The sequence below is a fragment of the Miscanthus floridulus genome, chromosome 1 (genome assembly GCF_019320115.1).
Source record: "Miscanthus floridulus cultivar M001 chromosome 1, ASM1932011v1, whole genome shotgun sequence".
In the NCBI taxonomy this organism is placed as follows: Eukaryota; Viridiplantae; Streptophyta; class Magnoliopsida; order Poales; family Poaceae; genus Miscanthus; species Miscanthus floridulus.
The window spans coordinates 73,988,487-74,004,397 of NC_089580.1; the positions used below are offsets into that span (position 1 = coordinate 73,988,487).

Sequence of the window (15,911 nt, forward strand, 5' to 3'; positions counted from 1 at the left end):
AGGAAGAGGAAGAAGAAGACGAAAAGTCCCCACCGTCGTCGGCGCATGTGACGACCTCGTCGGCACCATCCTGGCGTGCCTGCCCGCCTGCAACGCGATCGCGTGTACGGCGCTCTCGAAGCGCCACCGGAGCCTGATCCGGAGACCAGAGTTCAGGACTTTAGGAGCCTACGGTTCGACCTCACGGGCGGCGGCACCGAATCAAGTTCGACGCTCTCCTCCCTCGGCAGCCAGCGTCCTGGATCTCTCTCTCTCTCTCTCTCTCACTCTTCACTAGAGAACAATTCCCGGCTGCATGCCGGCCTCACAGCCGCTTCGCCAATCGGTGACTGAAACTACGCTTTATTTATATTTATTTAATCTTGTGGCTGATTAATCGATTCGTAATCTATGTTTTGCAATAAAAAATCTTTGGTTAGATGTGCTATCGATCTGAAGTGGAAGATGCAGGATTCTCAGGTATAGGAGGTGCTATTGATCTTTGGATGTGAGCGTGATGCACAAATTGATGGAAAACAGTGTGGGGCCATGATATTCCAATTTCCTTTCGTTGCTGCATCTGTGGAATCCATACTCTATTGTTGTGCTGCTGTATCACCTTTTTATCAAATTATTTCTTCTATTTGCTTGATTTCTCCATCTTGATGACTCCCTTTGTTTGAAACAGTAAACAACTGCATATAAATCTGGAAAATTTGTTGCTAATGCAGAGTATCACTATCTCTGCTTAAATGCACATATTAAAGTGGTGTTGGAGAACCCGACGATTAAGGTTGTCGTCCTGCTGTCAGTGGTGCTGGACGAGATGTGAAGATTAATAACCCTTGCTTCATGGGTCAACAATATGACAACTTGGATAATTGATAGCTAAAGATTGCCACCAAAATAAAAAATGCTCCTGGGTCTTCAGATCCCAGTAAACAGAAATGGATCATCAACCCAAGTAAAGAGTGCCCAAAGTGCAGCCATGTCATTGATAACAGTGAAGTAAAAGTTGTGCAAATGTTGAAGTAAAACAGGGCTATCTAGAATACTTCCAAGCATGATTAGGAGTAAATAAAAAATGATATATGAGAGCAATTGACAAAGATTAACAATTTCCATATCTCGAGGAGTTGGTCAACTTGTTTATAAAACCGGAATAAATATATATGGTTATAATTATATTTGTCACTTTAACTGCCTTTCTTTTGAGAGATATTTACTTATATGGCCCTCAAAAAAATACACCTTCCTTCTATGGCTCTTTTTTTTTTTTTTTTAAAAAAAATAACATGTAAGGCCTTAAAACAAAAATTTCTTAATTGTATAGCCTTCCGTCTAATTTGGGCCTTTGTAGGTGTTAAGTATGAGGTAAAATGGACATTTTACCCCTGGCAAAAAAAATAAACAAATTGCGAGTTTACTTTGTTTTAGATTTGGAGAATATCAATTTGATGTCCAATTCAGGCCTTTGCAACTCTGGAAGCACAAGCACGGGTGAAATGAATATCAATTTGATGTCCCCCTCAATTCCTGGTGTCTGAGTTTCTTGCATTTCTCATCGTACCTCCTGCAGATGGCGCTGCTAGCCTGAAAGCAGAAGACAGATTACTTCTAGGTATCTCAAACTCTGATTCTGGAACGCACATAGAATTCGGAGGCGACGACGGGGACCTGCTCAGTGCTCATCGTACCTCAGTGCTGCTCTGCTCGGGCTGGCCCCGCCCGGGCTCCACCTGCTGGCCGCGGGAGGGGTCACCTGCCTCTGGCTGCGGGAAGGGCCAGCCGGAGCCGCGAATGGCTTGTCGCCAGAGAGGCCGGCCAAGCCGGGCTGGCTGCGGCCGCGGGAGGGGGAGGGCGCGACGGGCTGGCCGCTGCCGCGGGAGGGGCAGGCCGCGTCGGGCTGGCCGCGCGCGCTCGACGAGTCGGGCCGCGGAGCCTCCCCACGCGTTGCTCGCCGGCCAAGGGTGGGTGTGGGTCCTTCCGGCCGTGGATCCGGCGGCAGAGAGGCCGGCGGCGGCCCCTGCCCGGAGTTCCCGTCGACCCGGTCCTCCGTTGTTCCCATGAGTCGCTCGCATTTTTTTCTCTCCCCACCCGCGTTCGTTCCCTGGCCGATGCGGCACGGAGGAAGGAAGGAGAAGTAAGAAGTAAGGGTATTTCCATCATTTCGCATAGGAAACAGTAGCCCAACTGACGGCACACCCTACCAGAATTGACGGAAGGCAATAGAAGAATTTTTTTTTTCCGTTTTTGAGCCTCACATGTAAGTTTGAAAAAAAATAGGTTATAGAGGGAAGATGTATTTTTTTTTTTGGATCATACAGGTAAATATCTTTTCTTTTGAGCTACCTCATGACCAACTTATATGTTTAGTAGACCTATTATTTCTGAAATGCTTACTTTTGCATATACAGTATGGGGCTTTAGCTGTGAATCTACAAATCAACATTAATAAGAAACAATGTCTGAAAGGTTCAACTCCCTCGGTCCCTAAGTATACGTTGTTTTCGTTTCCCGAGAGACTAAATATATATTAAAACATATTTATATTTATGTTGCATAATTAGTATCATTGAAAAGATCGTTGAATCTAGTTTTTTTATAAGTTTATTTAGAAATATAAATGTTGCACGTATTTCTACAAATCGAGTTAAACTTATGATACGTAAACCAATAGCGACAGTTATTTGGGGACGGATGGAGTATAAAAGTGAGCTTGTTCAGAGCTGTGCCTGCGACGATCAGTCAAGGAGGCACTCTACCAACGGCGTTGGGTACTTGATATATTGTTGGCTCAGTGACAGCACCAGTGCTTTGCGATTATGTGCGTCTGTGGGAGATCCTGGAAGGAGTTCAGTTGCAACCGACGGTGTCAGACAGATTCGTCTGGAAGTGGACTGAAAACGGTACTTACTCAGCCTCCTCTGCGCGCAGATCATTTTTCATCGGAACGTCATCCATGTTAGGGGCTAAGGAAATCTGGCAGGTCGCAGTGCCGCCTAAGGTCAAGTTGGGCTGTGGACGGCAGATCGCAGGAAACGGCATGGGCTGCAAGATGCCGACACCTGCCGACCCGCGCGCTTTGTGATCTGGAGCACTTGCTATTGTCGTGTGTTTATACAAGGGAGGTGTGGTGCTACATACACATACTGCAACCTGTCGGCCTACTCCGGCGTCAATTGTCAATTGAGGAGCTAGTGCCGTGGTGGCTGCGCACCCAAATGTGAGTTCAGTCATCGCTGCGCCAGAGGCTTCGATCTGATCGCGTGGTCTGTTTGGAAGGAACGGAACAGAAGAGTCTTCAATGGAGTTTCAGAAACGCCGAAGGCAGCTTGTAGGGACAATCGTGAAAGAAGTAACAGTTGGGTCGAAGCAGGTTTTGCCTCGCCGTCGGCCATTCTGGCGCATAGCTTTGGCCTTCACACTTGCCTCGCCGTCGGCCATCCTGGTGACAATCTGTCGCAAAAAACTACCATCTGTAATCAGTGGCGGAGCCAGGATTCTGAAGTTGGGTATTCCCATGTGTGAAAAAAAATTCCAATATATGGTAGCTTAGGTTTCAAATATACTAATTCATAGTAGTATTATCACATCACAGAGGTTGTCTGCTCAAGCAATTAAATAAAATAGACATTACTTTACCTCCCTCGTGTCATATGGAGAATGCATGGAACTATAACACTAACAGCTGCATTCATAAGAAAGCTTACGGGGGAAGACCAAACATAAGTAAGTGTTCTTAATAACTTGGACCTATATGTTGCACTGAATAAGGTCATATTAGCATTGCCATGATTTTTGTCAAAAGTAAAAACTGATCACAAACCTGGAGTCCTGCCGTCCTAGGACCTGGGCACCAGGCCAGTGGCTGCGGGCTGCCGGCAGCCGGCTGCCCGGTTGGCCTGGCCGCCGCCGCGGCGCCCCCTGCAGCCCTACGCCCTTGCCCCTGGCCCCTGCCGCCAGGCCGGCCCCCTGCCACTGGCTTTTGCTACCTTGCGCCCTTGCAGCTTGCGCTGGCCGCGCAAGTCGTGCTCCGCCGGCCGCAGCCCGCTCCTCGCCGCGCGGCGTCCATCGCGTCCCGTCCGTGTCCCGTGTCCCGTGTCCGTGCAAGCAGAGGCCGAGGGGCGAGGGGGTGTCGGGGGCTCGAGGTGGGTCAGAGGCCAGGAATGAAGGGGTGGAGTGCCTGAGTGGGCCGTCCTGGGAAGGAGGAAGTTTGGAGGCAAGGCCGAAATGCCGTGTTTTTGACTGATTCGGGCTGCAATGAGCGAAAACAGTACAGAATATTGCAATATATATATATACACACACATATACATAAAAAGTATCTCAAAAAAGTTGGGTTTTCCTGGGAATACCCTTGGATCCGCCCATGTCTGTAATAGGCTTAAGTTCCTTCACACTTGTGTAGCTTCTTCTGTTTGTGCCGGTGCATGTCGCTGGGCATCTCGCTCATCAGTGATAGGCGTTTTGTACCATCTTAATGAAATATATGCCAAGCATGCTCGCGGAAAAAAAAAGAGTCGCACGCAGACGCAGCAGCGAGGGCTGAATAGGAGTCGAGCTCGCAGGCGTCAGGTGCGGTACTGCGCTGCACATCGGCAGGGTGGGGAGGGGCCTTCGCGCATGGAATGGAATGGAATGGAAGGGACTGAGGTGCGGTCCATACATGTTCATGTTACGCTTCGTAGCCCGTAACGGCCTGCTACTTGGCCCAGCCTCTACTGACGCTCGCCCCCCTTGAATCCTCATCCTGACATGGTACATCGTTCTGCTGAGCAGTAGGCCTAACATCCTGCGGTCCTGCCTGGACTTTGCAAGGAAATTCCACTTTACAAGCTATAAAAAGGACAATTAACAATAAACTAAATAAAGTATTTAACTGAATATTAGACATAACAAAAACAGGACATATTTTTGAGGACTTGTGAAACGCCAGACCAGCGACTTGAAAACAACAATATGGAGACGTGCGTAGCAGATAGAAAGGATCTGATGCGCTGCAAGATTGTCAAAAGGTGCGTTGCTGAACCGAAGCATACTCTAAGCATGTTCATATTCCAGGATCCGCAAAGCAATGTGCAAAGCAAAGGCAAGCGCCGTCAAGACTGTAGAAGCAGCCATGCTGAAAGAAACGTTTAGGGGGCATTTTCTAAGCTTCTTTCCGGCCATTCTGACCTGAATTAGCCCAGATCCCTTGTGCCAAACGTCTGGAACTGAAGGAGCAATTTCTTGCAAGCCCCCTACGGCACTTCAGCTGAAAAACTGAGTTAGGTTGGTTAGGCTTTTTATTATTCTGAGAAACGTGTCTTCAACTGCGTAATGCCCTTGGTCTTTCTGCCCAACAACTGAAACAAGCTGCTGTATCTTATGACTGACAGCCAAAAGAGCTTCAACCAAGGTTTCCGGCGGTATGAATGAGAATTACGCGTCAAGCTGAAATTTAGGTCACATACCGCTAAAGGAAGTATATGCCCATTCTATTCATCAAACAACCATCCACATTCCCTTGGGCCTTGGTCAATTCATTATTAAGCATATTAGCAGGTTCAACAACCACTAGGTTCATTTCTTTTTTTTTTCTCGAATACGCAAAAGATTTGCGTATCACTGTAATTAAGAAGAAGAGTTTAATCATACAAACGACGTGCTTCAGAGGAGCGCCCTCAGAGGTCTTACAGCCGTAGACTGGACCATCCTAGCAAACCATTCGAAGCTTCGATATTACATAAAAGGTCTACAACCGAGCTAAGGACAGCGCTGTAACATATGAAACTGTCCAGGGCTTCAACTTGGCTCGACGTCCGAGAAGAGCTTCGAATGGTTTGCTAGGACGGTCCTACTCCGGCGTCCGAGAAGAGCTTTCTACCTGCCCTGGTGTTGACCGTTGGAAATGAAAGGATCAAGATGCCCAAGAGTGGGTGAATTGGACTAATTCTAAAATTCTTTGCAATAATTAAACCCTACACTTAGCCCTCTTCACCCCTTGTGCCTAGAATGTGTTTCTATTGTTCTACCACACAAAAGTTTTACAACCTAAGTTCCAATCCTACTCTAGCATGACAATTCTAGAAATGTAGAAACACGAAATGAATTGCTCAAATGTAAATGCTTAAAGTAAAGAGAGAGAAAGGAACGCGACGATGTTTTACCGAGGTATCGGAGAGTCGCCACTCCCCACTAGTCCTCATTGGAGCACCCGCGCAAGGGTGTAGCTCCCCCTTGATCCACGCAAGGATCAAGTGCTCTCTACGGGCTGATTCTTCGACACTCCGTCGCGGTGAATCACCCACAACCGCTCATAACTTGAGTTGGGTCATCCACAAGCTCTGTCGGATGATCACCAACCTCCCGATCACCACCAAGCCGTCTAGGTGATGGCGATCACCAAGAGTAACAAGCACAAACTCTCACTTAACCATGACAAGCCTAATGAGAAGGGCGGATGCACACTTGCTACTCTTCTTACACTAATGAGGCCTTAATCTTGGATTCTCAAATCTCAATCACCTCACTAGGCTCTTGCTCTCCTTTGCACTCTCAAGGGTGTTTCTCAGCTGAACAAATGGGTAAGAGACCTCCCTTGGACGAGTGGAGTAAGTATTTATACCCCCTCATTCAAAACATAACGTTTGGAGGCTAAGTCATCACTCTGCGGGGTGATCGGACGCTCTGGTCAAGGTGACCGGACGCTCCGGTTAGTTATCCCCACCACTGTGTCAGAAAGAGCCGTTAAGTTCTAACCGAACTCTGACCCGCGTCCAGTCAGCATAGACCGGACGTGTCTGGTCATGAAAAACGCTCTCTGGAACCTTACTGATGTTGACCAGACGCTGGCGCCCAGAGTCCAGTCACTTCGCTATTCAGCGTTCGATCAGTTATCGGATCCTGACCAGCGTCCGGTCAGCACTGACCGAACGCGTCCGATCAGGAAACTCCCTCTCTAGAACCTCTCTAGAGTTGACCGGACTCTAGCACCCAGCGTTCGGTCACTTTTCACTCAGCGTCCGGTCGCAACTAGACGACTCTAGTTTATCAAATGAACTGACCGGACTCTCACTCTAGCGTCCGGTCACAACTAGACCAGCGTCCGGTCAGTCATTTGACCCTCCATTCACTTCCAACTCGAAATCCTATGTGAATGAAGTTTGCTCCAATTGATCTTAGGGCTACTCCTGAGCTACCTAGTGCTAGATTTGACAAGTGTGCACCACACCTAACCCACTAGACTCACCTAGGTCAAGCTACTAATCCATACCCCCTTAATAGTATGGCCAAAGAAAAACAAAGTCCTAAATTACTCTAAGTGTCTCTTCAACACCAAACGACACATAGAACTAGTCTATCCTTAACCTTGTCGTCTATCCTTTGAAAATCGAAACGATTTCCATCATAGGGGGCATGACAACCATGATTGCCCAATCAATTGCCATTACCATGACCTAACTTAAATTGCCTCTACAAAACACATGTTAGTCATAGTAATCTCGTATTGTTATTAATCACCAAAACCCAACTAGGGGCCTAGATGCTTTCAGTCTCCCTCTTTTTGGTGATTGATGACAACACAATCTCGAGTATGTAAAAGAGATGAGGTTTTCAACATGCTTGGTTCATATAAGCTTTTGACAATAAGAGCAAAGGAGTTAGACATGCTTATATGACCCAAGCCAACATGATGTACTCAATAGATATGAATTAAGTAAGAGTACATGAAGTAAAGCTCATTTGAATCTGAGTAAAACACGGAAGCAAAGCAAATGAGCATAACCAAGAGACATGACATATATATAAATCAAAATAGAGAGCACACATGTCACATAAGTATCACCATCATAAGTATGTAATGCAATGCATGAAGATAAACGTGAATGCATAATGTATCACACATAAAGAGCCAAAGGAAATAAATCATAAGCTCCCCCTAGATGTAACGCTCCCCCTAGATCTAGCATACTCGATCCCTCTCCCCCTTTGGCATCAAGCACCAAAACCTAAGGGTTAGACGGCGAGACAGGAGCAGTCAAGTCGGGCGCAGAGGTGCGGTGAGAGATCTGGAACTGAGCAGCATCATCCTCTGACCTTGAGCTCTGAGCGGTCTGACTCTCTGTTGCTGGAAGTGAAGTGGAAGCGGTCTAGGTCTACTTAGGAACTGGCGTGGCCTGTGACTCTAGAAGTATCACTATAGGAGGTGGCTCTGATGATGCAACAGACGACGGGAGCGTCTCAGTAGTCTCGGTAACTGGAGCAGCTGTGGTAGTGATAGGGACTCATAGCTCTAGCGGTGTAGGCTGCCCTATAAGCTCACTGAATGTCGCACTGAGACTCCTGGATACTGGGGTGTTAGCCACTATCATTGAAGAACTCTGAGCCAGAGTGAAGCCCATAATAATGGGAGTAAAGTGAGGACCCTAAGCTAGCACTGGTGAAGCAAACCACTGGGACACCTGCTCTGTAGGTGAAGCAAACTGAGTAGTTGGTTGTTCCTGACTCTGAAGCCCACTGGGCTGTATAGCTAGAGTCACTGAAGTGGTGGCAGTAGTCTAGCCTATCTGAGGTGTAGACTGCTGAGGAGCAGTCCCAATAACACTGAAGGCATGCTGTATGAAACCAAGTAACTGTTGCTGAATCATAAGCTGCTGCCTCTAGAACTCATCATGTCATGCATGAACCTGTACAAGAGCAGCTGTGGTCTCCTATGCCTAGCGTGCTTGATCCTATCTCATTCGCTCAAGTACTGCAAGAAATGCTGGGTCAGTCTGTGGTGGCTATGGTGGAGCAGAGCTAGAACCACTAGCCTCTGTGTCGTGTGGTCGAGGAGGCATCTGAGGAATAGACTAATAGTCATCATCAGAGCTATCACTAGGGTCACTCTCGACCACACCCTCCTGCTGAGCATCTAGCTGCTCCTCCTCTATCACTGTAATGCCCCTGATGATCTCATCCTGTTGGGTTGCTATCTCTAGGACCTCTGGGCAATGGCTCGTCTAGCTAGGTGTCCTCGCACTACTGTGGTGGAGCATCTGAGTCATGTTATATGGAGGAAACTCAGTAGTAGCACCTGTGTACTCAGCCTTCATCTCTAGGGACTTCTGTGTAACTGCCTTTCGAATCAAGAAGGTGATCTAGTGAGCATAAGGCAGCTATCGATGACCTCTGAAACTCTCTGCTAGTGTATCCTCCATATCTGAAAGAATGACATCCCAAATATCAAATATGGTCTGCTGCACTAGAGAATTCACTAACCACAACTAAATGCGAGTCAAACCCTCGTGGTAACCCATCCTCAGGAGCAGAGTCCTCCTTATGATAGCATCAAGAAGCCGAGCTGTAGGAGTAAGGTCTTGTGGTGTCCTACTCGACCCCTCGCCAAATGGCTTTGTGAAGCATGGTCAGACAAGATCTGTGGGTGGCACAAGTTCGCCGTGATGGCATTTGGGAGGCTCTGTCTGACCATAGCAAACCTCATGAAGGCAAATGGGTGACTCTAGAATCCTGAGAATCTCTCTGACCCTCGAGCTCTGAAGCTTGTAGTCACGGCCTTTGAATGCAAAGTGTATGAATCTATGCCTCGGGTCAATCCAAAGTGAAAAGTAGAACTCATGGACCCATGACGAAACATAGCGGCCAGTCCATCCAAGAAGATCTATCAACCCTGGTAGATATGAGAGGTGAGGACGAATCTGCTTGCCTATTGCTGCAACAAGTGACTCAATGGAGCAAACTCTCTGAGATCTGAAGGCAACTCCACTGTTAAGATATGCGTGATAGAAATCCTCTTGTAGTACTATATAGAAGTGCTCTGAAGCACGATCACCTCACCTCAGCGGAAACCAGTCCTCAAACTGCACGAAGCGGAGCTGATGTACCTGTTTGGCTATGGCTACCCTTAGGTCAAGGTGAGTAACTAGAGGTGGACCCTGTGGTCTAGGAGGCGGATGAGAGCCCCTCCTCTATGTCTTAGGCCTCGGTGACACCTGAGTACATATGCGACCAGAGCGACGTAGCTGTGGCTATGCTACCTGCTCTATCTCCTGAACCTGCTCTGCCTGCTAAGTATCCTCTGAATGTCCTACTAGTTGTGTCTGCTATTGTGTCTCTCCCTAAGGTTGACTCTCCTCTAAAGCGACACGCCATCCTCCAAGCATGATAGTCCCAGCTATACTACCATGAAGACTCTCAACCCTCTCGATGGCGGCCCTCTAAGGTGGTGATAGCTGATCTATAATACAGACACCACTCCTAGCTCCACCTCTCTCTGCTCGCTCAGTGGCAGCTAGCACTGCTGCTACTCTCTCAGCCTCCACATCAACGAGCTTCCGCTTCTTTGTTGTGGTCTTTTTTGCCTTCCCCTTCTCTTGAGCAGTCAGGCGACACGGAGGCCTTGGATCCTCATCACCAGGACCACCTTCGGCATTCTTGACTCATGCCATTGCTAGATCTGAAGAGAATTACTACCATGGACAGGAACCAACTGCCAATTGACACTCACGAGGCTTGGCCTCGATCCATACTCGTGGGTTTAGCCTCGAGTTAATTGACCACTGCCAAAACAACCTCAAGAACACCGACTCGCTTCACGATGGAGTAGATATGATATATAAATAATCACAATATACATCTAGAGATGCAAAACCCTAAGAAGCAAGCAGTAGATACGAAATTAGAGGCAATGGCTTGCTACCTGATGAACCAGTGAACCGATGACCAATCAGCAGAGGACCAGACCATGGGGCACCATCGGAATCAGCAATCGGAGGTTAGGGTTTGCGATGTAGTGGCAGAGAAGACATAGTGGCAGAGGCAGACTAGGGCACCGGCATGGTTGCGGTGGCACGATGTCAGAGGTGGTCGTGGGCATGATAGTGTGAGGCATGGCTAGGAGATGGCTCAGGCAGCGGCGCTGGTGTGAGCACGGCGGCACGGGGCATGCGAGGTCGGCACGAGCACGGTGGCACTACTACGGTGCGGGCGTAGGAGCGTGGAGCAGGCGCGGCGGTGGAGGCATGGCTAGGGCACGGGCGCGTGTCGTGGGCATGGATGGCTGCGATGGTGAAGTCGGCACGTTGGTTAGGGTAAACAAGGAGAAGCGCAGTGTACGGGATGTATATATGGTGGCCCCCCGTGTTGGATAAGAAAAGGAAACGGAAAGGAGTTATAGATCCAACCGATTTCTACTGACCGGACGCACCGGTGGCAATGACCTGACACTGCCACCTGGAGTCCGGTCGACAACAGAGAGGTCCAAAACACCTCAAGTCGCGATCGAACACGTCCGGTTACCCTTGACCGGACGCAGATAGAGTCCGGTCGGTCCTAACAACATCTTCTTCGATTGACCGAACGTAGGGATGCCTTCACACCGGATGCAGGATGATCACTGTTTCAACATCCGATCACTCCTGTGCGCTTCTGTTCACCACGTGTGAACTGATCGAATGCTGGAATCCAGAGTCTGGTGCAGCATTTGGTCGCCATTCTTCAGTGATTCTTCAATGTTCCTTTGTGCTGCCTGTTCCTACTCAAGTCCCAACTTCAATAAGACCTAAATAAACACCAATTGAAACTGATGTGAGTGACCTCTCTCAAACCCTTAAAATTTTCAAAATATTTTGCCATATGCTATAATTCTTTTTAAGAAAATAGGCAATAGAAGGGTAATCGAAAGGGAACGAGAAAGCAACACAGATGCATATGCAATGCAATACTTGAAAGTAATTCTAGTTGCTTGTCAAGTTTGATCTAAGATTAAGCTTCTTCACATGCTTTTCGGTGGTTATCTTAATCATGTTAGACAAGCCCTAAGTGCATTACCAACAATTGAACATGTTGTGTATTACAATGCAATGCAAGGAACAACACAAGCTCATTTTCTAGTAAAGTTACTAAAATCAAACACATTGAGCTCATTCCTCAACCGACAAAATGTAGCCTCATCTAGCGGTTTAGTGAATATATCCACCAATTGATCCTCGGTCCTTACACCTTCTAGTGAAATATCATTTTTAGCAACATGATCTCTAAGAAAGTGATGGCAGATATCTATGTGCTTGGTGCGAGAGTGTTGAACCAGATTATTAGCAAGCTTTACCGCACTCTCATTATCACACAAAAGAGGTACCATTTCTAGAACTACACCATAGTCTAGCAAAGTTTGCTTCATGTAAAGAATTTGTGCACAACAAGCACCCACGGCAATGTATTCCACTTCGGCGGTGGACAAAGCCACACTATTTTGCTTCTTAGAGGATCAAGACACTAGTGATCTACCAAGCAAATGGCACCCTCTGGATGTGCTTTTTCTATCAACTTTGCAACCGACATAATCTGAATCGGAATAGCCAACTAGTTGGAATCTGGTTTCTTTGGGATACCAAAGACCAATGCTTGGTGTGTGCTTAAGGTACCTAAGGATTCTTTTAACGGCAACCAAATGAGTTTCCTTAGGATTAGCTTGAAATCTAGCACACATACACACATTAAACATGATGTTGGGCCTAGATGCGGTCAAATATAACAAGCTACCAATCATAGAGCGGTAGAGAGTATGATCAACCGTTTTACCTCCCTCATCTAGGTCGAGATGTCCATTAGATGGCATTGGTGTCTTGATTGGCTTACATTCATCCATATTGAACATCTTGAGAAGGTCCTTGGTATACTTTTCTTGAGAGATGAAAATCTCTTCTCTCATTTGCTTGACTTGAAAATGAAGAAAGAATGTAAGTTCTCCAATCATAGACATCTCAAACTCATTCGACATCAATTCACCAAACTCTTTGCAATAATCTTCATTTGATGGTCCAAAGATGATATCGTCAATATATACTTGACAAATGAAGATTTTACCATCAAGCTTCTTGGTGAATAGTATGGTGTCGACCTTCCTAATGGTGAAGCCCTTCTCAATGAGGAAATCCCAAAGGCGTTCATACCAAGCTCTTGGGGCTTGCTTAAGCCCATATAGCATCTTAGACAACCTATAAACATGATTAGGATATCTAGGGTCTTCAAACCCAAGAGGTTGATCAACATAGACTAGTTTATTTATGAAGCCATTTAAAAATACAATTTTAACATCCATTTGATATAATTTCATTTCATGATGTGATACATATGCAAGGAGGATACAGATGGCTTCAAGTCTTGCAACCAGTGCAAAGGTCTCTCCAAAATCCAACCCTTCAACTTGAGAGAACCCCTTTGCAACTAGCCTTGCCTTATTCCTCACCATAATGCCTTGATCATCTTGCTTGTTGCGGAATACCCACTTTGTTCCAATGACTCTTGCACCTTGTGGTTGCTCTTCAAGAGTCCAAACTTCATTGCGAGTGAAGTTGTTCAACTCTTCATGCATGGCATTTATCTAATCAGAATCTTGAAGAGCTTCTTCTACATTCTTAGGTTCAACACAAGAGACAAAAGAGTGATGTTCAATAAATGAAGCAAATTTTTGAGAGCGAGTCATTACACCCTTTGAAGGACTCCCTATAATGAGATCTTGTGGATGTGCTTGTAGTAGAGGTGAATTTCTTCTATCAACCACTTGAGAGGGAGGTTGTGGAGCATCAACATCTTTTATTTGTGCCACCATTTGATCATGAGAGACATGAGTATCTTCATTTTATACTCTCCCATCTTTATCTCCATCTTGTGGCACATTTGATGAAGAAGGTGGATCAATCACTTGTACATCATCTTCATCATCTTTGGGCTTGATGTCTTCAACCAGAATGTTCTTCATAGCCTCCCACAATGGTTCATAACCTATATCATCAAGATTCTCATGTGCTCCTTGGGAGCTGTTAGATTCATCAAATTTCACATCATATGTTTCTTCAACCAAGTCGGTGGCATGATTAAATACTCGATATGCTTTGGACTTTAATGAGTAACCAACAAGAAAGCCAATATCACAATGTCTTTGAAACTTCCCTAGGTGTTGTCACTTCTTGTAGATGTAGCATTTGCAACCAAACACCCAGAAGAATGAGACGTCTGGCTTCTTCCCATTGAGCAACTCATAAGATGCCTTGCCAAGGAACTTTTGAAGGAATAGGCGATTGGATGCATAACATGCAGTGTTGATAGCTTCCGCCCATAAAGCTTCGAGTGTGTTGTACTCATCAAGCATTGTTCTTGTAAGTGTAATAAGTGTCTTGTTCTTTCTCTCAACTACACCATTTTGTTGAGGAGTATATATTGCGGAGACCTCATGCTTGATTCCAACTTCATCATAATAAACTTCAATGTTTGTGTTCACTCTCTTTTCCATTATCACTTCTTATCTTCTTAAGCTTCACTTCAAACTTATTTTGTGCTCTCTTGGCAAACTTCTTGAAACATGAAGCCACTTCGGTCTTGTCATGAAGGAAGAACACCCATGTATATCTAGAGTAGTCATCAATAATCACAAGACAATAGAGATTTCCTCCCAAACTCTTATAGGTTGTTGGTCCAAATAGATCCATGTGAAGGAGCTCTAACACTCTTGTTGTTGACATGTAAGCTTTTGTAGGATGAGTGTTTGCAACTTGTTTGCCGGCTTGACATGCACTACAAAGCTTGTCCTTCTCAAATTTCACATCCTTCAACCCTCTCACCAATTCATTCTTCATAAGCTTCTTGAGTGAACTCATTCCAACATGAGCAAGTATTCTATGCCATAGCCACCCAAGTGATATTTTGGTGAATAGGCATGTCTTCAAGTTAGCATCTTCAGAGGTAAAATCCACTAGATATAGGTTGTTGTACCTAAAACCCTTGAATATCACTTGATCATCATCTTTCTTAGATACAACCACTTCCTTCTCGATAAACAAGCATTGAAAGCCAAGATCACACAATTGACCAACGGATAGCAAGTTGAAACTCAATGAAGTGACATATAACACATTTGAAATTGAATGATCATTTGATATTGCCACTTTGCCCAATCCTTAAACTTTACCCTTTGAGTTGTCACCAAATGTAATTCTTTCTTGGCCATCTACTTCTTTATCTAGTGAGATGAACATACAAGGATCATCGGTCATATGTTGAGTACAACCACTATCAATTACTCAATGACTTCCACCGGTCTTGTAGTTCACCTACACACAAGAGATCAAGCTTGTTTAGAGACCCAAACTTGTTGAGGGCCCTTGACTTTCTTAACAAGTGACTTTGTAACCCAAATTTTCTTAGGCCTATTCTTGTAAAGAACATGACTTTCATTTTCCACTAGAGTCCTTTCTAAGCATGTAATGAGCATTGAAAGCAAAGGGTCTAGCATGCTTAGGCAAGGGTTGTGGTGGTGGAGTTTGACACTCATGGGCAAAGTGACCTTCTTGTCCACACTCAAAACACCTCTTTGGCTTTGGCTTTGACTTGTGTTGTTGTTGTTGTTGAGCTTGAGCCTTCTTCTCTTGATTTGCCAAATACTCAATACCACTTCTATCCATCTTCATGATGGTGTTCATGAGTAGCTCACTTGGGAGATATTGGCCTCTTGTGAACTTGCTCAAGCCGGTCCTGAGATGTTCTTTCTCCAATTTGAGCTTCTTGTTCTCTTCTTTGAGTTCATCATGATTTTTCTCCATCTTGAGTCTCTTGTTCTCTTCTTTAAGCTTGTCATTCTCAAGAACTAGATCACAATCATGGTCAAGGTTCTCTATCACAATGGTGTTGGTGGTTGATAGCTTTTCAAGATCTTTCTTGAGCTTCTCATTCTCATTCTTCATCTTGACATACTCATCATAGTTATCGGACTGAACCACTTGCTTGCCTTTGCTACTAGAACCTTGCCCAATGCTTTCAATAATCAAATCATCACATGATGTAGCTATATCAATCATAACAACATGGTTAGTAGCATAATGTGGCTCATTGGATAATAGCTCATGAGAAACAACAAGATTATCATGATTGATCTTGAGATTTATATATTCTTC

General features: G+C 45.6%; 1 protein-coding gene across 1 annotated transcript; it reads right to left on the reverse strand.

The window, feature by feature from the left end:
- Positions 1–822: 822 nt before the first annotated feature.
- Positions 823–2,082, reverse strand: LOC136487156 (uncharacterized). Its single transcript, XM_066484283.1, has 2 exons — positions 1,677–2,082; positions 823–1,572 (listed from the first exon to the last, which is right to left on the reverse strand). Exons 1-2 carry the CDS (start codon positions 2,045–2,047, stop codon positions 1,509–1,511), a joined length of 435 nt encoding a protein of 144 aa, XP_066340380.1. The 5' UTR covers positions 2,048–2,082; the 3' UTR covers positions 823–1,508.
- Positions 2,083–15,911: the final 13,829 nt, after the last annotated feature.

Excerpts from the sequence above, each read along its gene's own strand:
- LOC136487156 (XM_066484283.1), bottom strand. The coding sequence starts at position 2,047 with ATGGGAACAACGGAGGACCGGGTCGACGGGAACTCCGGGCAGGGGCCG. Across the intron at positions 1,573-1,676 it reads CCGAGCAGAGCAGCACTGAG|GCTAGCAGCGCCATCTGCAG; the intron begins GTACGATGAGCA and ends TTCTGCTTTCAG.